Source organism: Typopeltis vanoorti, chromosome 7, assembly GCF_054136105.1.
Source record: "Typopeltis vanoorti isolate ZY-2024b chromosome 7, IOZ_Tvanoo_1.0, whole genome shotgun sequence".
Lineage (NCBI taxonomy): Eukaryota > Metazoa > Arthropoda > Arachnida > Uropygi > Thelyphonidae > Typopeltis > Typopeltis vanoorti.
Window position 1 is genome coordinate 51,097,651 of NC_143555.1, and position 23,918 is coordinate 51,121,568.

The window sequence follows — 23,918 nt, forward strand, 5'->3', positions numbered from 1 at the left end:
ACTCAACAAGTCATTCTAAATAATACTCCTCGTTCTTGTGATTCTTGAATTAGTAATTATTTATTCCTTGAATTCTAATAGTTGTAGCTAGAGCTATCCACCTGCAATTAACAGCATATATTGTCATGCATGCTTATATTTTAAGTATTTTTCCATTTTGTTTCTCTCTTTTCATCTTGTATGCAATGGCCAGGAAACCTAGCCAAAAATTTTGCAATTGTCATTTCACTGCTAATTTTTATTGTAATATGCTGAAGTAACTCACAGTTCTGTTGACCTGACCATTCCGTGAAAGTCTGGTTGTGCATAAGCTTAAGGAGGGTAGGGTTAGATAGTGTCATTGCTTAAGGGCAATGGAAGATGTTGGAATTTTTTCCCACTTGGTTTAGACTATAATAAATTTAGTTTAATCCTTTATCCAAGTGTAAGCAAACAAAGTTTGCACCTGAAGTGTCTTCAGGACTGAGGCAACTCATGGTAAAGGTGAACCAAGCTCTCATCACTTGTCTTAGTATCTCCCATAATGCAAAGCACATCTCCTTGCAGACATGTATAATGCTGTGCATTAGGGGAAGGACCACTACCCAGACCGGTTTTGACCTTTATTGAGGTCTTGTCAGTGGGAGCCAGACCCAGAGGTGGTAATACTAAGGCGGAAGTAATGGAGAAGTCATAATTACCTATATGAGTTGCCAAAAGGTGTCTCACCTTATTATTAAATTACTCTGGATTTAGAGAAAGATGTTGGAAGTATGGTAGGTTACATTTGCATTGTTTTTGTTGAAATAATTATTTTACTTATTATTAGTAAAGTAACACTGCACATGTAACATGTAGGTTACATGTACAATGCACATGTAACCTACTATACATAAGGGAAACAGGACGAACACGTTTGTGTTTGTCCTGTTTCCCCCTGTGTGAAAAGCTGGCCTTTCTGACCACGTACCACAGAATTGATTAGAAAGTGTTTTTGGTGAAGTGTTTTTTTTTTTTTTTTCTCTTAACATTCAATAGCAACTTGAACTGTACAAGTCCAGAAGAAAATCGTAATGTATAACAATCTGAACTGTCAAATCCAGAAGAATCTTAGTACAGGAGGACTTTAGCAGAGTTTATTGTAGTTTTTTATTTATGTTATTTATTAATTTTTTATTTATTTTTTTTTTATCACTAGAAGTCAGGCTAAGAAAAAGATCAATTAACAGCATAGATTTAATTTACCTTTATAGAGTGCAAGAGCATGTAGCTTGGTTTCCAATACACATGTATCTTTCTGATGATTACCTCAATACAGAGGTTGAAACGTCAAGTGTTATTTTACTAATAATAAGTAAAATAATCATTTCAACACGTGTGTTTTGTGTCCCTAAATTCATAAATATGAAAGATTAATTGAATGATACTATACATTTTGTAGTATTTATCTATGGTCATCATGAATAATAATAATAATAAATGACAGATTTCAAAGAGCACATATATTGGCCTTTATTATTAGTTTAGATCTCCTTGGAGTCATACGACTCACTTTGTCAAGTCGACCTTAGACAAAAAATCTGTTATACTCCTTAAGCACTCTCACTGTAACCTTTTATATCTGCTTTGGTAGTGTCTTCCTCAATATTGCATTAGTCTTCTGAGTCATCTTCACAACATTTTCAGTATTTTTATTTTTTTATGTTGAGCCCATACATAGGAGGTTGGTTGGTCAACCTATAGTACATTAGTACATTAATACCATGTATGGGTGGTGGGTTGGGTTGGGAAAGGAGGAATTTGTTTACATTTGTGATTTGAATGACTTTAAATTGTATTCCTTGGGAAACACAGCAGGTGGGAGACTGTTCCACAGTGCAGCAGTTGCAGGGATGAAGGAAGAGGAAAAGAAACTTGTTCTCTTTGTTTCTAGGTGAACTGTGAAGGGATGTTGTGCAGCAGCTGTACGTGTTCTAATGAGTTTAGTACTGAGCGGAGGAATTATTGATGATATTTCCAATGAGCATTTCCCATGGAAATATTTGTAGAATATACATACTGCAGAGACCATCTGTCTGTGTGAAAGAGGGAGAAAGGAGTTGGCAACGGATGGATCACTGATAAGTCTAATTGCTCTCCTCTGTATTTAGTCGAGCATTTGAGAGAGCTTTTTGGGGCCCCACCCCATATGTGAGAGAGTATTCAATAGTTGGGCGGATTTGTGACTTGTATAATGTTAATAGCTGTTCGGGGGTGGAGTAACGTCTTGAGCGAAAGAGAAATCATAGTTTTTTTGAGGCTGAGGATGCAATGTTTGAGATATGTTTATGCAGGGAGAGGTTTGATGTGAGGGTGATTCCAAGGAGTGAGATCTCAAACTGACTGGAGATTTGGGTATCATTAAAAAGGGTATTGGGAAAAAATGGTTCTTTTTTATGGGAAATAGTACAGAACTGGGTTTTATTAGCATTGAAATTTATGAGGTTATCTGAACCCCATTGAAGGATGGCTTGGAGATCGGAGTTGAGGGTCACGTGGTTGATGTTCTGTAGGTTGAGGTGAGTTGTGTAGGGTAAGGCTTATCAAATGCAAGCGAAGAGTGTAGTGTGCTGTTGTCTGCAAAACTGTGTATTAGATTGGAGGTCAATTGCAGCAGGCCATTGATATATAGCAGGAAGAGGGTTGGTGAGAGGACAGAACCTTGTGGGACCCTAGCATTAATTGAGTGGTGAGAGGATAGGGAGCCATCCACCATCACACAGAGTGTGCATCCTGACAGAAAACTGGTGATCCACCTACAGAAGCCCTAGGTCAGACCGAATGATGATAGTTTGTCTAGTAGGCCTTTGTGCCCGACCCCGGTCAAAGGCTTTGGAGATATCTAGTGCAACCACTTGAGATTCACCAAACCTCTCCATAGCCTTCGTCCAGAGATGGGTGACATATGTGAGCAGATCTCCTGTTGATTGGCAGTGGTGGAATCCATACTGGCAGTCATTTATTTGGTGAGAGATAGTGTAGGAGTTGGGAATTGATGATTTTTTCCATTACCTTCGACAGGACGTAAGTGAGACAGGACGGTAATTGGATGGCAGTGACTTGTCACCCATCCCCAAGAAGGGGTCAGTTCTGGAGTGCAAACTTTCAGAACAATTGGGGGAATGCCATTGAGGCCAGGAGACATTTTTTTTGTCTAATTTGGACAGTATTTTTCTGATCTCATCCTGGCAAAAGGATATGGGGGACGTTGTATGTTGGGTGTCTGGAATGGTTGGGTGACATTTACCATTTCAGTTATGCATGCATTTGAAGCAAAGTATGAGGTCAGAAGATTGGCTTTTTCTGTGGGTGATGATGCAGCAGAGAGCCATTGGGGTGTGTGTTGGACAGAAATTATGGCCAATTGCTTTGGCGAGAGACCAAAAGGCTCGGCTGCCGTTTGGACAGGCTGCTAGTTTCTTGCTTTTTGCTCTTTCGAACACTGTTTTGGAAGTGTTGATTGTTTTTTTGCATTCATTAAGGTTTTGGTGTAAGCTTTTGAAGGAAGATGGGGTTCTTGATTTCAGCCAGTTGTGGTATGTCTGGTGTTTCATCTCTACAGCCTTGGCACACATTTTGGAGAATCAGGGTTTTTTTAGGGAATGGCAGTTCAGGGTGCTGTATGGAATGTACGTATTCATGCCGGTGAGGATTACTTTGGTAATAAGCTCGGTGCATATGTTTGGGTTAGAAGGCCGGAAACAATAGTCCAACCATGGGAGTGTGGCATAAAAGTTGCAGAAGCTGTCCCACTTGGCACTGTTATAGTGCCAAACTACTCTTGTGTGAGAGTGTCTGTGTAAACATTGCTGCATGGGAGAGGAGATGAGCACTAGGTTGTGGTCAGAATTTCCCAGGGGGGGCTCACTACTTTCACTGTGTATTTGGAGGGGTCATTGGTGAGGAAGAGATCTAAAGTGTTTGGGGAGTGGGTTGGGTTATCTGGTATTCTGGTTGACATCTGGACAAGTTGTGTAAGGTCGTTAGTGATGGCAAATGTTTCAGCATCTCTGCCTGCAAGATCTGTACAGCTGGAGGAGAAAAGACAGCTAGTGTTGTGGACATTAAAATCTCCTAGGAGGATGATTTCACTGTTGGGAAAGTGTGATTGGAGGAAGTCGATTTTTAGAGAGAGAAAATTAAAGAACTCAGGGTGGTTGGTTGTGTTGGGGGAGCGATAGAGACAGCAGATGAATTGGACTGAGTGGGGAAGGGATATTTTCAACCAAAGGTGGTCAAAGTTGGGTGATTCTAGGTTGGGTGCTCTCAGGCAAGGTATGTCAGAGCAGATGTATGTGCAGACACCACCCTTGGAATGAAAGTTATTGAAGAGTGAGTAGTTTGGAAGGTTGAGATAAGTGGTGTTGTGGGGAGGTGAGATTTGTATTTCTGCCAGGAAGAGTAGGTGGGGTTTGGTAGACTGTAGGTGGTAGTGGACACTATTCAGGTTGGAGTTTAGGTAACGGATGTTGGTGAAGTGGATGTGTAGGGTTTTGTGTGTCGTATGTTGGACCACATGGGTCTTGCACATTTCCTATGTGGTGCCTGTTTGCTGGTCTCTTTGGTGGCTGCTAGTGGCATCACTTGATTTTTTCACCAGTTTATCTTGTCTGTAGTCGATGGTCCAGTTGTTGACACCGTTTGACATTTTGCTTCGAGTTGTCTTCGAAGCTGGCATCTTTGTTCCCTTTGTGCAAATGATAGGTCTGGTTGTGCACGTATGCACGATTGGGGACAGGTGTCTTTGACCTTGTTGTTGATCGCTGTTATTATTTTTGATGAGGTTGTCGGCATGTTGCATGTCACTTTTATTAGGTGTGGGAAGTTCATACTGTCCTTCCTTTTATTTATAGGCCCGAAACGGTATCACCTGATGATATTCTTAGGATCGATGTCGCATTCTTCAACGAATTTGTTAGTTTGTTCATAGTATACTATGAACTTCAGATTTCTGTTTATAATCAGCCAAAGATCCCTTACTTCCTATCTCAAAACCTTACATTTAGCTATATAAAAATGATATTATAAAATAAAAAATTTATAAAATGCTGTATAAAATAATGATATCCTCATTCATTTGCCCTCTATTCCACTTGACTCAGATCCTCTTGAAAGGTCACAGCATCAGCTCTAATACTAATATTTTCAAACTTAATATCATCTGCAAGCAACTGAATCTCTCTCTCTCTCTCTGTGTAAAGTAATAAGATTGACACAAAAGATTTAATAGTAATAAAATTTTTTGTGTCAATAAACAAAAGATTCAATAGTAATAGCGTCAGTATTAGATCCTGTGTAACAGGAATGGTTCTTAAGAACTTAAATACTGTCCTACTTTTAGATTGGTTTTCTTCATTTGCAAGCAAGAACCAGTTATCCTGGACAATGTACTCTAAAAATATGCTCAGGTATCAAGCAATGGCTCTCAAAAGTATTTCAAGTACTTTTTTTCCAGCTCTGGGTTATAACACTTCTCAGTATAAATTAACATAGTCAAAAAAAAAAAAATTTAGTTTGTGTGGTATAAAGTCTGATAAATAATAATCTTTCATTTCTTTATATTTAGGAAGTGGAAGTACATGGGCAGAAGGTGGCATCCAGGAGTCATCTTCAGTAGTTGTGGAGACTACCACAAAGCAAGCAAAACAAAAGGCTGATCATCTCCCTCGATTCAAGTCTGATAATTCAAAAATCACTAGTAAAGGTACGGGGCTGAAAAAAGCAATAACTCACAAGCAAAACAGTTTCACAGTTAACTGTGGAGAAGCAGGTATGAATTTATGCCTTTTCTTTATCTTAAGAGTTCCATAAATTACAGTATAAATGCACAGTCATTATTATTATTATTATTCCTGATACCTCCAAGGAGTCCGAAGACTCATCGCGGGAGGACATCTTCAACTGTCTCTACACCTTACCTCTACTACCAATCAACGCCATCTACCGCCCACCTCCAACACCACCACAACTAGTAATTTTTGTCTGTAAATTGCGTGTGTTCTGAAGGGCCGATTTGTATGTATGCAGGATGAAAAAACCCGAGTTTCCGGGAGAAAAAACCCTGCTACCTCCGTATGAGATCGGCTAACTCACCATCGATTGAAATCGACCAGATAAAGATTCCTCCCGTCGTGACGAGAATCGAACTTAGGCCTATTCCAATCGAAGGGCGCAATGTACCGTCGTTCTTCCAATTGCACTACGGAGGCGCTATTAACTACTTTGTGCATCTTATATTAATTTATATTAATATAAGATGCACTTTATATTAATCTACTTTGTGCATCTCTTGTTCGGTTATTGCATTCTGCTTGTACTTGTATATACTTCCCCAGTGGGTCCAAGTAGAATATGCATCTACAGTCAATTTTCACTATATAAAATTCATAGAATCAAAGAAATAGTTAGTTATAGTGGATGGATTGCTCTAGTGAAATAACACTAATCCAATGGGATTTCTTAGTAGTTGGTTAGAGTGAGTAAATTCACTATAATGCTGTTTGCTGTAGTGAGATTTGAATATATTATATATAGGATATTCATTTATTTTACTAAAAATTCATTCATTAGAAAAGCAACAGATTAAAAAAAAAAAGAAGAAGAAATGATTTGTGTTAGGGATATGAACAGCAGAGTAGAAAATAAATTCTAGACATGCAGAAATGTCCTGAAAAACTTATAAAAAAAAGGAAAGAGTCCATATTAATGGTAAGTAGCTGCTAACTCAAGACATACAATAGTCACGTGTTTCAACATCTGCATAAACGGCTGAACTGGATAAGGGTAATGGGTTTACAGTGATTCTACTGGACCTTGCTAAGGCCTTTGACAGGATACCACATGGAATTCTAATCAGTAAATTGCAGCATATGGGAATGGACATAGGGTTGGTGAGATGGATAGGAGGGTGGTTGACAGAGAGATATCAGAGAGTGGTTTACTCAGGAGTAGAGTCCACAAGACGACCTGTGACTAGTGGTGTGCCACAAGGATCTGTTCTTGGACCACTGCTGTTTAATTTGTTCATAAATGATATAGGAAAGGATCTGAGAGGAACAGTTCATTTGTTTGCGGATGATGCGAAGTTGGGTAGGGCAATAGTGAATGCAGATGATGTCAAAATTTTGCAGGATGATTTGGATAGATTGGAGGTCTGGGCTAAGGAGAATGGATGTCAATTTAATGTGGCAAAATGTAAGGTTATGCATTTTGGGGTGAAAAGAGATTGGCGGCAGTTTACTGCATTGGTGGAACTGTGCTCCAAGAAATTGATGAGGCACGAGATTTAGGAGTGTTGGTGGATAAGGAATTGAAATTTAGGGGACACATTGCAAAAGTGGCCAAATCAGCTCATCAAATCACTTGGTTGCTGAAGAATACGTTGACAAGCAGAGACAAGCAGGTTATTGTTCCTCTGTATCGAGCCTTGATAAGACCCCATCTCGACTACTGTGCTCAGATTTGGTCACCTAGGTTTCTTCTTGATGGGGAGGAGGTGGAGAGGATCCAGAGGCGAGTGACCAAGATGATAGCAGGTCTGTGGAATGAACCGTATGAGAACAGGTTGAGGATTTGTGGGTTGCAAAAATTGGTTGATAGGCGGAGGAGGGGAGATATGATTGAGACATTCAAATTACTGAAGGGTTTCTATAAAATTAATTCAGAAGATATTTTTGAGAACAGGGCTGGTTGTGGGAGGACTAGGGGACATCCATGGAAACTGGGCAAAAGTGTGGTTAGTAAAGGTGTTAGAGCTGGGTTCTTTACTTTTAGAGTAGTGAATGAGTGGAATGCACTCCCTGAGTCTGTAGTGGATGCTGTGACAGTGAATGAGTTTAAGGCGAGGTATGATAGATACTGTATGAATGTCGAATAGTTGTGATGAATATGATTTGGGGCCTCCCTCGATGAGTCTAATGACTCCCTGGAGTTGCCCGTAATAATAGTAATAGTAATAAATGTTCATGTAGAAAACACACACACATACACACACATACACCATAAGAAGGAGTTTATTATGTTTTTATTTTCAATGTTATTATCTTCTTCCTATCCAAGATCATAAAGGGGATCTGAAGTAGGAAAAACTACTTCTAGCATTGTATAGTATAAAAATGAGTATTCCATTGAAAAAAAATCAGTCAGACAGCTCTCACATGTAAATGATGTATACAAATATATTATTATCAGAAAAGAGTGAAGGTGTTTAGAAACAAGAACACTTTAGTGGTTAAATATCATCAAAAAAAAATAGTGACTGACCAAGCCAGAAGAGCTGGTGGTGGAGTGTGCAAAGGTAGTAAAATAAAAACTTGACAGAATATTGAAGAAACAGTCCATGAAAAGAAGAAAACCTATAAAAAAATTTCCTAGTATGAGATGTTATTAGAGAATTATTATTATTATTACTTGTCACCTCCAGGGAGTCCAAAGACTCATTGAGGGAGGGCATCTACTCTACAGCTCTGTCTCCACCACTCACAATCCACCAACTGACTGCAACTACACCAATGCCATCTATCGTCGACAACCACCACTAGTATTTCCACAGACAATCACAAACATCCATGCCCACGGTGGGTTTCGAACCCACAGCCTTTTGGCTGGGGTGCAGATACGCTAACCACTTCGCCAGCCAGGCTGGCAGAGAATATAGAGAAAAATGACAGAAAGCTAAATTAAGTGTAAAAGTAGTTAAACAAAAAGTCATATGAAGATTTTGAGGATAATATAAATAATAAATATTGTAAAGGTAGCATATGCTTTAAATTGTTACTTGAAAGGTTAGAAATGGAAGCATGAGCATCATAAAAGGAATCAAAGACATAAAGAATGATATAAAGCTGAAGAAAAGGATATTTTCTGTTGCTGAGAATAATTACTTGGAAAATTATTGAGGTCAAAAATGACAGAAAATAACTAAAGGAATTTAAAAAATAAAATGAAAAGTGAGAATTAGAGAACAATTGTTGTGCTTAGTGTTATGGTAATCTGGGATAACTTTTAAGATCAAAACTAAATAATTAAGAGGAAGCCTCCACACGGCTTGTAAGGAATGTGGAGAACTGACCATGGCTACTGGTCCAATGATCGCATCTTCTCATTATGCAGCCCATTCTTAGTATCCACCTGAATACTGAATGAATAAGACTGGACTGGAATTCAATGCTCAGCCAACCAAACTGTATTCCGTATTAGCTGAATCAGCAGACAAAAATGATGTTACAACACGATAAAATGTATGCTAGCTGCGACATCGCCCACTTTAAACAAGTTGTGTCAAGTAAATTATACTTGACAAGAAATTATATTTCTCTTTTTTATCTTTAACCCAAACATTAGCAAGTGCAAAAGTTTGCACATGAAGTATTTCATTACTAGGCTATCTGTACATTTCCCATAATGCATGATAACATCAAATCAAGGTGAAACCAGGTGACTGGTGGTGTGCCACAAGGTTCACTGCTGGGACACTACTGTTTAATTTGTACATAAATGATATAGGAAATAAACCGAAAGGAAATATACAGTTGTTTGCTTATGATGCAGAATTAGGTAAAGTAATAGTTAACTCAAGGTGATGCAGACAGCTTGCAGGACAATTTAAATAGGTTGTCACTATAGGCAAAAGTTAATGGGTGTCAGTTTAATGTTGAGAAATGTAAAGTTATGCACTTTGGGATAAATAGACTAGAAGCCATTTATCACATTGATGGCACTGCATTCCAAGAAATATATAAAGCTAGAGATTTAGGGGGTAGTGGTAGACAGAGTTAAAGTTTAGAGGAAATGTTGCTAAGGTAGCCCATAAGATTACTTGGTTATTGAAGAACACATTAACAAGTAGAGATAAAGAAGTTGTAATTCCTCTTTATAAGGCCTTAATATGTCCGCATCTGGATTACTGTGCTCAGGTCTGGTCTGAGTTTCTTGGGGGATTGGAGAAGATTCAGAGATGAGTGAGTGGTCTGTGGAATGGGCCCTATGGGGATAGATTGAGGGTGAGTGGACTGCAGAAGTTGGTTGATAGGAGAAAAAGAGAGGATATGATAGAAACATTTAAGTTGCTTAAAGTGTTTTATAGGATAGATGCAGGGGAAATGTTTCAGCACCTGCCTAGTGGCCAGAACAAGGAGTCATTAGGGTAATAGTTAGGGAATAAATGCAAAAATATAATATCGGTGATACTGCTATTCCATAGGTGTGCACACCCTGAATATATGCCCCTGATATTTACCCTACATGCAAATATGTTTGTCAGTGCTTTCTGTTATGAAGATTGCCATTGGGTAATTAACTTTGATCTTATTAACTGTCTGAAGTCTGTATATAAGACTTTCAAACAATACATGAGAAAAAGTATATGCTGCTCTAGCAACTGCACTTGCAATCTCATTTCCCTTACTTCCAATGTGGCTGGGAATCCAGCACAATGGAACACAAAATCTTCCAAAAGCACTGGATGTGGATTATACATAGGAAATGAGTCTGTATAAATGACACTTGTGGCATTTTTCTTTTATATGCACAAGCTGAATAACATGCAACTCTGTTGTACAATTACTGCAGTAAAGTGGGATCTGGTGGGATATAGTAATAGCAGGAAAAAGCAGCACAACTAACAGAGGTCTTAGATTTAGAACCATCATTATAGATCAGAAGGAAATCAGAATGTATTGCACCGTGTGCATTAAATAACTGCATGTAGATGGTTGGTGGAGTATGAGGCTTCCTTAATATGCACAGTGAGAGATTGCAGGATGGAGTGCAAACCTGCCATGGAGGAATGCTTTTATGTTTGGTACTGTCAACATTCATGACAATAGCTTGTATAATAGGAATGAATGACAAAGGGAAGAATGGCAGCTTCACGTGCGTGATATTGAGTTTCCCAATGCAGAGAAAAGATGCTAGCCCATACAAGATGCTCTGGAAGAGACTTTATTTTTAGGGCATAGTTAAGAGACAACTGTTTTCATCTAAGTGATAGAGCAGGTTTATTTGCTTCAACAAAAAATCTTTAAATGGGCAAGGTATGAAAAACACCATTAGCTATTTGTATACCCTGATGATGGATAGTGTTGAACCACTGGAGCCTGCTCTCCAGTGGTTCAACACGGAACATCAATCTGCACCCCATTCCAGAGAGGATAGTGTGTGAAGGATATCCCTTCACTTTTCCCTAAGTTGATGATTGTGTGCAAGGAATGTAAGCTTTCTGTCTAAGGTAGGATGCATCTGGTATTTATAAAATGTTAGGAGTAGGGTTGCCACCTTTTGGTAAGTCCAAAGAGGGACACTTATCGAATATGAAAGTCTTCCTCTAATCTAAATGTATAAAATGAAAAAGCCAAAGTTGAATATGTAATTCTAATCTTATAAAAAATTAAAAGATTGAATATGTTGGTACCGGTATTAGTGATTTAATAATATTTGTATTTTAAATATACAAGTTGTCCTGCTTAGGTGTAATTCGGGACGCTGAAAATTTTCTTAAACTTCGGGACAGGTGGCAACCCTAGTTAGGAGTTGGTTTGTTTAGGTGAGAAGTAATGTTTTGAATTGAAAGAGGATACCAGTTTACATTATTACAAGGAAGAGGGAGTGAAGTAAGATCTGTTTGAAATAACACGGGATTGTTTCAGTTTATTTGAAACTGGCTAGATCATCATCACAGTGGAGAGCAGTGTTTAACACTATTTTCTTCAATATCGATGATGGAAGAGCTTTAAAGCCCAAACCATTTGAGCAGTACAAGATTTGTCAAATGAGGAAGAGGAATCAGCAAAACTATGGATAGAATTTGTGATAGAGATTTTTACCAGATTAATACAGACAGTATTATACATACACAGGGTGGAAGGAAAGAAAGGAAAAATAAGAGACTATCATTGGAAGCTGAATAAGAATATGGCATGCAGGAGAGTTAAGAGTAGATTTTTTACATGCTATGTGGTAGACAAGCAGCATGACAGAGTATGAATGAATTTAGTTATAAATAATAAATCTGCGAATGCCTTTTATTCCCCTGTAGGGACTAGATGAGTTAGCCCTATCTAACTATTTTTGGACACTGGTAGAGCAATTCAGTCTCCACCAGTAGCCAATCAGATAACTGGCCCAAGACACTGTCACTATGAATGACATCCAATGAAGAGATGGCTGACAAGCACCATCATCAATCATCATCATGTGGGCCCTAATCCTAATATGGATTTTCCAGGAGAAAAAACCCATTTGCCTGTGCCAGAGATTGACTAACTTGGGAACTACTTGGAGTTCCTCTAGTCGGCAACTAGAATTGAACTTCGGTCTTTCTTTGGATTGCCTAGCGTGAATTTAATTATAATGTGCCAAATATGTCACTACTGAGTGAGATTTCTCTGCACCCCCCCATGATGGGTTGTTAATAATAATCTAGTAAAATTTCACAATAGGATGACAACAGTGATTTTTTGATTTCTGGCATTTTATAGAATATGACAAACTACTAGTAAAATTGAGGAGAAATGGGAATGAATAGAGATAATTGACTTAGATTCTTATTAAATAGCTTAAGGAAATTACAATGTACAATAGAATATACATTAAAATAAATTTTAATACACTTCCAATATTTCGGCAACGTCATGTTGCCATTATCACAGGAACTTAAATACAAGACACGTGCACGCAAGCACAACACACAGTAAATGAGGAAAGAAGCAGGAAGCTATTCTTTCTCCTAAAAGTCCTGATGTTGCCCCTTAGTGGGCAACGTTGGTATTCTTGGCCGATTGGGCTGAAGATCTTCTGATGTAGGTTTCCCAAATTTGGGGCAGTCTCATGCAACCAAATTTGTTTGGATTGGATTGTTTCTTAGGGCTGAGGCTGATTCCATAAATAGGCTTTCATATTTGAATTTACTATGGTGTATTAAATACGATGGAAGAAAGCCACGATAATACACCATAGTAAATTCAAATATGAAAGGCTGTGCTATTTATGGAATCAGCCTCAGCCCTAAGAAACAATCCAAAACTAAACAAATTTGGTTGCATGAGACTGCCCCAAATTTGGGAAACCTACATCAGAAGACCTTCAGCCCAATCAGCCAAGAATACCAACATTGCCTGCTAGGGGACAACATCAGGACTTTTAGGAGAAAGAATAGCTTCCTGCTTCATTCCTCATTTACTGTGTGTTGTGCTTGCGTGCATATCTTGTATTTAAGTTCTTGTGATAATGGCAACGTGATGTTGCAGAAATATTGGAAATGTATTAAAATTTATTTTAATGTATATTCTAGTGTACGTTGTAATTTCCTTAAGCCATTTAGTAAGAATGTATAACCAATGTCTAAGCCTTTCCACAAGAATTTACTTAGATGTGGAAATGGTTAGCTGATAGTTTATTTTATTGATAAGTTTATTTTTCACTTGGATAGACTATAATAAATTTAGTTTAATCCTTTATCCAAGTGTGAGCAAACAAAGTTTGTTCCTGAAAGCATCTTCAGGACTGGGGTAAGGTGGTACAACACTAGGAAACTCATTGCAAAGGTGGACCAAGCTAACATCACTCCTATCTCAGTATCTCCCATAATGCAAAACACATCTTCTTCATTAAGGGAAGGGCCACTACCCAGACTAGTTTTGACCTTTATTGAGGTTTCTTCAGTGGGAGCCAGGCCCAGAGTTGGAGATACCAGGCAGAATCAATAGTGAGGTTATCTTTACCTATAGGAGTTGCCAAAATAATTATTAAATTATTCTGGATTTAGAGAAAGATGTTGAAAGTTTATTTTTCACTTGGTTAGACTATAATAAATTTAGTTTAATCCTTTATCCAAGTGTGTTATACTACCTTACCCCAGTTCTGAAGATACTTTCAGGTGCAAACTTTGTTTGCTCACACTTGGATAAAGGATTAAACTAAATTTATTATGGTCAGCTGATAGATGTCAGCAAGTTGGAGGAAGAGATGTAAGTATTATTACAGTATCTGTTCAGCTATCTGTTCGCTATAGATTTCTATAGAGTGGTCTAAGAACAAATTTCTTTTATAAAACTAAATCACATTGTAGCTTAGTTTTGTGTCGACAGTATAGTGGAGATGTCTGAAGAAAGATAGTCTGTGGATTGCAGATGATGCAAAATGAGGGAAAGCCATAACTGAGAATTCTGATGTGAGGAGGAGGAGGCTTCATGAGGATGTGAACAGGCTTGCTGTTGGCAGATGAGTGGGGATACCAGTTCACTGTTGCCAAGTGAAGTGTTTCACTTTGGCCAGAAGAAAGTCTACATACTGTATTAGGGAGGTGAGGGATCTAGTAGTGATGGTTGATAAAGTGCTTAGGTTTAGGGAACATATCACAAAAAATACAAAGTGAAAATAAGAGGATAAGAAATTGCTTCCTTTGTTACACCATGTTCAGCATTTATGGAAAAATTATGGAGACTGCAATTACATGTAAAGTTAATTACTCAATGTTTTGATTTTCAGAGGTAATTATCTGACCTTTGTATATATACATGGGAATAGATACAAGCTTATGTATTTATTTATTTGAATATCCACATCAATATCACACATAAGAGGTTGTAAAACCAATAGCACAACAGTGCTATATGAAGGTAGTCATATCACCATGACATAATACAGTGTTATTAACATTTGATCCTAGCTTAACATTGAGTGAGGGGGAAAAAATGAATAAAGTATGCCCTTTATTTCTCATTTGGTGATGACAGTGCCCTTTAGTTAGAAGGACATGAATTTGAATCCTGTCTAGGACACAAAGAACTGTTATTCTTTGCAATTGAAGTAAGTTATTATTAGTCATAGAAAAGTGGCAGGGTGTGTCCTCCTGAAAACATAGGTTTTTAATCCTAGAAGACAAACAAACTGGGTAAAGAATACACACTTTATACAATACACCACATGCAGGGCCGGATTTAGACTTGCTGAGGCCCTAAGCTATAGAAAACCCAGAGCCCCCCCCCTACTGTTTTAAATTACATCAGCTGGTCTTTTTGTTTTTTTATTTGAGGCCCTGGCAGATTGTGAGGCCCTAAGCTGTAGCTTTTTAGATTATACGTAAATCTGGCACTGACCACATGAGAGGTTACAAGATCTATAACACAACAGTGCTGTGCATGGCCAATGGTTAAGGAGAAAGAAGGAATCTGTTAACAAGTTACTTGAAAAAGCAGAGTGTTGTATTCATTGGGAAAAGCACTTGGTTCACTATATATTTGGAGATGAACTGAGTGTGATGTACATATGAGATTAAAGTGCCCTTTAGTTAGAAGGAATGAGAGTGGCTAGTTTGGTGGAGCAATATCCATGAAAGTATCCATAAAAAGTTTAAAGCAGAAACAGAGCACCTACGAAAAAGTGACAGGAAAGAGTCTGTGAGAGAGGGTTGCCTGTTAAGTAGATTGCTTCCTCTGTATATTTCAAGAATTCTTAGGGAGGTTTTGGATAAAAAAGAAAACCAAGATTTTTGGAAGCCATAGATGTGATATGTTCATGCCAGGATAAGCAGAATGTGAAAATAAGCTCACAAAGGAGAAAACTTATCTTGACTGGAAATCAAAACATTATCAAAAGAGAGATTGGAATGAGGTAGAATCTTTCCTTCAAGTAATAAGACAGGTCTGTGTTTTGATAGCATTAAAATTTACCAGAGTATTTTCAGAACACTTGAGAATGGTAAGGAGATGTGTTGTTAAAAACATTGGTTACGGAAGATCTTGATGCTTGAATCATTTGAGTACTGCAAGATTTCTTGAATGAAGAAGAGGAATGGAGGTTATAAGCAAAACTCTGGATAGGTTTTGAGGATAAAAGAGAGAGAGAGAGAGAGCAGTCATTGATATATACAGAAAGAAGAGTGTGGGTGAGAGTACAGAATCCTGGAATATTCACAATTCATCAAGAAATCTGATGAGAGCAAGCCATCCATAATGACACTCAGTGAATTATGGAGAGAAAAGTTGCAATCTAACCACAAAGGACAGGAGGGAAGCCATAACATTTTAGCTTGGTGAGAAAATCTCAATGATAAACATGACAATGTTGTGGAAATATTAAGTGAGGCCACGAGTTTCTCTAAATCTTTCCATGATCTGGAATTCATGCAATTGACAGACATAGCAGACTATGCAGATAGAAGTAACTGATTTATTATAGAATTAATTAGGTTTCTGTGAATCCAAATAACTTGCCTGTGACAGGCCTGGCAAGGAAAGGGAAGACAATGATAACTAAAATTTTGATGAATATCATCAGTAACTAATTGACTGGCTTAATAAATTAAAAACTAGGATTAATTATTTAATCTTCTTATTTTTAGGTGGCTAAAGAATATTCTGACTGTGAGTATTAGAGCCCTAATTTTTAAGAGTAGTGGTTTAATGTTGATGAAATTCCTTAGTTGTGAGGTCATATAGTCCTGTTCTTATTTTTTACCCATACCAAACATATAAGTTTTAAAACTACTAAGGACCTAGAATCCTGAAGTTTGTTGGCTTATTTTGCCTGAAATCCTCATTTATTTGGAATTATTTGTATCTAAAGATAAAGTACAGTGTATTCAGGGCTGGCGGAAGCAGGCATGCGGGCGCTGCTACGATGGGGGTGCCGCAGACAGGGAACAGTTCATAAGTTAATTTTTAAGAAACAAAATTTTTATCATAAAAACAAAATAATTCTTAAAATGATCAATATTAAAATAAATGAGGCCGTATACACTGAATAAAAATTTAAAAAAAATGTATATTGCTGCCTCTTTGATCAGCCAGCTGTTTACAATTTTGCTGCTAGAGCAGGCTAAATGCTTGCCTGCAGAATGTTGTGTCTACTGCAGTCTATCTAAAGTGAAACGGTGAACAGTTTTTATGCACAGAAACGAATTTTCATACAAAATATTTGTTGCTAGTTAACCAGTCATATGGTACGCATCTCAGTAGCCTACTGACAGTAGCGCAGTGTAGACTATTATTTCGTCTCTGTGTCATATTCTGTAATAATTTCTTGTGAGTATAAAATAGAAATGGAATCAAAATTTAAAAAAAAAAAAAGCTATCCGGTGCACAAAATCATAAGCATCACGCTGTGAAAGAAGCAGATATTAAGAAACAAACTGGGGCTCTTAATAAATTTGTTAAAATATTAAAATATTCTGATGCAGATTGTAACCAACTCAATACATCAGAAATCAGAGTCGAAGAACCATGCACATCATCCAGTTTGCATGAAAGTACTATTGCAACTATTGAACAAGATAATTGAACATGATTTAAGTGAAAAATAGTTAGGATTTAGTCAACTACAACAAGATTTAGTTGTAGTTGACCATGAAACTAACACATTGTTAGTCTCTGTGAATTTAGAAGATCCAGGTGAACGGGGAAATATTGATGAAAAATTATGAATTGTTTTAATTGAAATGGGGCCTGTTCAAAATAAAAATATAATATATCCCAGAGATACATATGGTCATAAATTTGGCAACACGTATTATAATAGAAAAATGGAAAACGGGAGCTCATGCCAAGAACATGGCTCATTTATTCCGAAACTTTAAATTCTGTTTTTTGCTTTTGTTGCAAACTTGTCGCACCTACTGAATCAAGTGAATCACCCACTGAGTCTTGTAGAAGGTTATAACGGTTGGAGAAATGTAAGTACAACTTTACATAGACATAAGACTAGTTTAACTCACATGAAAAATTTCTTAAAATGGAAGGAACTTGATAAAAATTTAAAAAAACAAAACACTATTGATTTCCAGACTCAAAGCATGTATGAAATGGAAAAGAAACATTGGATGAGTGTTTTAGAACGCTTGATTGAAATTATAAAATTCCTTGGTAGCCGAAATTTAGCTTTTCGCAGATCATCTGATAATTTATATGAAAGAAATAACAGCAATTTTTTAAAATTAGTCAAACTGTTTAGGAAGTTTGATCCCATTATGGAAAATCATGTTGCAAGGGCCCTACAATGAAACAATAGAGTACACTATTTGAGTAAAGACAGTCAAAATGAAATATTGGAAACTTTAAGTAACGCAATCAGGGATACAATTTTATTACCAATTCTAAAATCTAAATATTATTCCGTAATTTTAGACTGCACACCTGATGCAAGTAAAACAGTACAAATGACCATTATTATTCACTTTGTTTCCTGTGACAATGGAATTGTCAAGATCAGGTTAAACGTTTTAGGTTTTGCAGATATATCAGATTCCACAGACGTGGTTTATGTGCAACATTAATGGAACAACTGGAAAAATGGAACATTCCCATTGAAGACATGCGAGGTCAAAGGTATGACAATGGGGCAAATATGGGCTCCAAAATTTGCTTTTGAACAAAAATCCTCTAGCTTTTTATGTGCCATGTGCTGCTCATACTCCAAATTTAATCATTAACGATGCAGCCAAAGTGAATGCAGATACAATTAGTTTCTTTGCAATTATTCAAGAAATATAAAATTTTTTTCATTCTCTTACAAACGTTGGGCAATCCTTTTAAAGTTCGTAAAAAAATTAACATTGAAACAGCCATCAGAAACGCGATGGGATAGTAAAATTAATGCAATCTGCCCTCTACGATATCAGTTAGGAGAAATTTATGATGTACTTTTTGAAATTTTAAATAATGAAAATTTTAATAAAGAAACTCAGCATGAAGCACAAACATTATGTGCTAAAATAAAGGACTACAAATTTATTTGCTCTCTTATAACTTGGTATGATTTACTTAACAGAATAAAGCCTGTGAGTAAAATGCTTCAAGACAAAAATATGAACATTACACTTGCTTTAGGATCTATCGAAAATTTAAAAATATTCTTACAAGTGTATCGATCAGATACAAATTTTAAAGAAGTTCTAAAAACGGCAAAATAACTGAGTGAAGAGGTGGATGGAGAACAAGAATTTAAAACTGGTACGGAAGTTCGATGACGAAAGAAGACACGACAATTTGACTATGAGCATCATGACGAAACGCCACAATCGCCAGAAGATAAATTTAGTGAATGTGTTTTATACACTTCTAGACGTTGCAATGTGTTCATTAATAGAACGTTTCGAACAACTAAAAGATATTGAAAGTTTATTTTTCACTTGGTTAGAGTATAATAAATTTAGTTTAATCCTTTATCCAAGTGTGAGCAAACAAAGTTTGCACCTGAAAGTATCTTCAGGACTGGGGTAAGGTGGTACAACACCAGGCAACTTGTTGCAAAGGTGGAGCAAGTTACCAACACTCCTGTCTCAGTATCTCCTATAATGCAAAACACATCTCCTTGCAGATATGTCTAATGTTATGCATTAAGGGAAGGGCCACTACCCAGACTAGTTTCGACCTTTATTGAGGTCTCTTCAGTGGGAGCCAGGCCCAAGTTGAGATAGGTAGAGATGACCTGCGAATGCTTCTGCCTGGTATCTCAACTTGGGCCTGGCTCCCACTGAAGAGACTTCAATAAAGGTCGAAACTAGTCTGGGTGTTGGCTCCTCCCTTAATGCATAACATTAGACATATCCACAAGGAGATGTGTTTTGCATTATAGGAAATACTGAGACAGGAGTGTTCGTAGCTTGCTCCACCTTTGCAATGATTTGCCTGGTGTTGTACCACCTTACCCCAGTCCTGAAGATACTTGCAGGCGCAAACTTTGTTTGCTCACACTTGGATAAAGGATTAAACTAAATTTATTAAACTAAAAGATATGATAATTTCAATTTCTTGTATAGATTACTACAAATTAATAATGAAGATTTACGAAAAATTTGTGACAATTTAGATTCTCTTGAAGGACTGCGACAATAAAAACATAAATGCAATAGAACTATACGACGAGTTATGTGCTTTCCGGGATATTTTGGATAATTTAAATATTCAAAAGCCCTTTCGATATTCTTATTGTGTCCAATAATTTATCTTTCCCCAACTTTTCAATTGCTTTAAGAATACTATTAACCTTACTTGTTAGTGTAGCGAGTGGTGAATGTTCCTTTTCCAAGTTGAAATTGATTAAACCCTACTTAAGAACAAGTATGTCACAAAAAAGGCTTGTTAGTTTGGCGTTAATAGCTATTGAAAATGATATATGTGTAGAATTAGACGTTAAGACCATTATTTCTAATTTTGTGAATATGAAATCAAAAACCTTAAAATTTTAATAAAAAAATTTCAAGTATATTTATGTAATTTAATTTATTTTCTGTTATTCTGTAAAGATATTATTTTTTGAATACTTATATTAAATGTTCTAATTATTTCTGAATTCTTTTATTATTTTCTCATCTATCTTGAGTTTCTTTTAATTTCCTAAAAGATAGTTCCACTTATTAAAATTATTACAAGTTACTAAGAATTTAGTAACTTGTAAAATGCAAGAATTTTCTAAACTTTAGTTCAAATAAATTTTAACTTTAATTAAAATTTATTTTAATTTTGTTAGCGATTCAGGTCGGTGAGAAGGCTATAATCCCTTTATCATTATATTCAACGATTAAAGTGAAGTGGCTTTATCAAAATTTGCTTTAACTTTTGAGAATTTTTTGAATTTATGGGTTTTTAATGATTATCCTGCCTAGTCAACACTTCCGGATCGTTACATTTAGCGAACCAACGTGTGGCTGTTCTGTCAAAATTTATTTAAGAAATTTAAAATAATTTAAATTTTTATTATCATAAAAGAACCACACACTCCCGGATCGTTACAGGGGCGCTTAGATAGAAATTGCATGCGGGCATCAAAGATCCTAGCACCGGCTCCGAGTGTATTGATCTTATTTGAGTTGCCTTTGTTTGGATAAGTTGCATTATTGACTTGGAAGGCTAGTTGGGATTAAATGTAGACTGTACAAATTCTGGTGATTGTTAGGCATTTATTTCTGACAAACTGAGGTTGTCCCTGAGACATTAATCAACCACAAAACTTCACAATAGAAATATGGGTATTCTTTGGAGAGGTCTCAAAAATTGCCCATACACATCAGTAAGCATGTGGCTTTGTCAGTCACTGATTGACACTGCCAAATGGCAAGGTTCTACTGATTTAATATTTAGCATTCCACTTCATAATTTGGATTTTCTTCTAACTTTTCTTTCACAGATGCAATCTTTCATTTCATTTCACATCTCAACTGGCTTCAGTCAGGTAGACACACAACATTCTCAAATTTTATTCTCGAATACTAGATAACAGAGGGAAACATACTTTTTCACTTTTAAGTTTGATAACCTCCCACTGTAGCCGCAGTGAGAAATTATCAAGCTTCTGATGTGCTAAGAATTTGGGAATGCCCTTTAACAGCTAATGCTTGGATTCCATGGAAGTGTCACAATAAAATAATTTAAAGCATATACTGAAACTGAAAATTAAAAATTCTTGATAATTTAAAAAAAAAAAAAAAAAATCAGCTAACGCCTTTTTATTCCCGTATACGGGAGTAGGCGAGGCCATTTAGCCCTATCTAACTTTTGGAGACTGAGTGGGCAGTTCAATCTCCACTGGTACCCAATCAGAGACAGATGGCCCAAGGCTATCACTAATTAAGCGGTACGCAGTGAAGAGAGACGGCTCAAATGTGCCGCCATCTCGTGGTCCCTAACCCTATATATTTTAAAACTATATATTTTATTGATAATTTTAAAACATTTGTTTCTTAATTACTTTTTTATAAAAAGAAGACTGTGCAGTTTGTTGAGTAAGATGTTTAATAATTAAACTGTGCATCTTTTATAATAAATATGATCCTTATTCTTATTTATTTAATAGGTAACAACCTTCTCTATGTGGCTTTATATGGTCCAAGGGGTCCCAGTGAAGAGGTCCATGTTAAGCACACTGGGCGCAATTTGTACAACATATCTTATCTAGTAAAGGATCGAGGTGAATATGTCCTGATAGTGAAATATGGTGACGATGATATCCCAGGAAGCCCTTTTAAGGTTGACACTACATGAAAGGGCCCATCAAAAAAAAAAAAAAAAACACCAAATAAAAAAAATGAGTTCTATTTTTCATTCTTTATATAACTGTCCTTGTCACCTTCCAGAGGTTATATATCAAAATTTCTCTAGAATCAAAGGAGCACCACTGAGAATCTGGCGCTTTTTTACCACTAGTATACATGCATGTATAGCATTGCTACTTTTGCCTTTATCTAATATAACTGTGATAGCATATTGACATAATTAGTGTAATGTAATGATTTCCACAGCAAAGATTCATAACAGTTTCACTTGAGCATTTCTCATGAATTACAAAACTGTATTAATATTCTGCATACAGAGATGTGTATATTCCCAAAGACCAAAACGCAAAATTAATGCAAAATCTCTCTCTTTCTCCTAAAAGAAAAATTACATCCTCTTATCCTAGTTGTAGGCTCAATAGAATTATATTACTTCATTTCCATTTTTAACTCTAATGTTCTCTACATTTCCAAGCTTTTTGTTGTATACTGAGTGGAGTTCAAAGTGGCTAGAGAGTTTCTTGTGTACATAATATATTAACTACAATTGCTCAAATATTTGATATGTATAAAATTACTGATTTTTTTTTAATTGCAAAGCAAAACTTTTGAACTTAATTATAAGCAATAATATAATTTGACTTACTTAATTCCCATTATAATAATTTCCAAATCAAGGCCATATAAATTGAAGACAAATATATCTCATTTGGTTAATTTTGACATTCGGTCTCCCTTTCCTGTGAGGTATAGGGAGGAAAAACTAGCCATGGGGCCATGTTAGTTTCTATTAATGTTGTTTATTCACTAAACTTATAATTTGATGTTATCCCTGTTATGAGAGTAATGAATAGTAAATATAATTGTAATGTGTCAAAAATATTCTGCTTGATAATACTGTTTATTGTATGTAATGTCTACATTTCTTTGTACCCAAGGATGAACCTATAAAATTCCAAAGCGATCTACAGGAATGTTTTAAAAAATAATCTTTTGACTTATCACTAAAGTGTATTATTATGTAAATTTATAACAGCTTAGTTGTGGAATGAGAGAAACGTAATAATGATCATTCAGTACTATAATACTCATCTGTATATCAGGAATAACTTAAAGCACCAGTATAACATTATGTGAAAATTTCAGGGTCATGTTGATTTTTCATCACAGATGCTGTCCCTAGTGAAAATATTCTGCTCTTGTACAATGTTTCCCTCCTCCATGAATATATATAATCATATGTATGATGTGAACATTAGAAAATGTTTTTTTTTTTTTTTTTTATTTAATATTTGAAATTTAAAATAAGGATTATGCTTAATTTATGGCCCAAAGTATCTGATTCTTGTTTACACACTCACAGGGCTCCTCATCATCCTTTGCCCTCATTCCCTCTGGAATGTGGCTTGTATTCATCCCATTTACACTGCCACCTTTCCAGATATAATACAAAATAAAGAAAAGCAGTTAAAAAAAAAAGTGTGCCTTCTTATTTTATTTATCATGGATATGGACCCATATATTATGCATAATACAATAATTCATCATTTATCTGACTGCATTGGACAGTCATTTTGCTTGTGGGATAATTGAAGCAGTGTTAAGTGAAGGTACAGCTACATGCTGCTCTATCAGAAGTTAGTTGATACATTAACCCATTCAAAATGGGTCAGTTAATTGAAGACAGATAATTGAGAGATCACTGTTCCACCAATAAAAAAAAACTGTCAAGTTATATTAATCAAGCTATAAAAAATTAAATTACTGTTCCTCAGTAGAATTACTTTTGTTTCATTACATGGAATGAAACAAAAGTAAACATTTATGTCAAGAAACTTTTTTTCAGATTTTTTTAAAAATCTCTTAATATTTAATACTCGACTGATGGGTTTTTTTTTTTTTTTTGTGTGTGGGG

At 36.1% G+C, this 23,918-nt stretch overlaps 1 protein-coding gene across 1 annotated transcript in view; it reads left to right on the plus strand.

Moving 5' to 3' along the window:
- LOC150104669 (filamin-A-like) overlaps nt 1–23,482 on the plus strand; it is a 270,337-nt gene extending 246,855 nt beyond the window's left edge. Inside the window, exons 14-15 of the mRNA XM_090395258.1 lie at nt 5,585–5,788; nt 21,805–23,482. Coding sequence (XP_090251384.1) covers nt 5,585–5,788; nt 21,805–21,992 — 392 coding nt within the window. The 3' untranslated portion in view covers nt 21,993–23,482. The remainder of the gene's footprint in view (nt 1–5,584; nt 5,789–21,804) is intronic.
- The last annotated feature ends 436 nt before the right edge of the window (nt 23,483–23,918 follow it).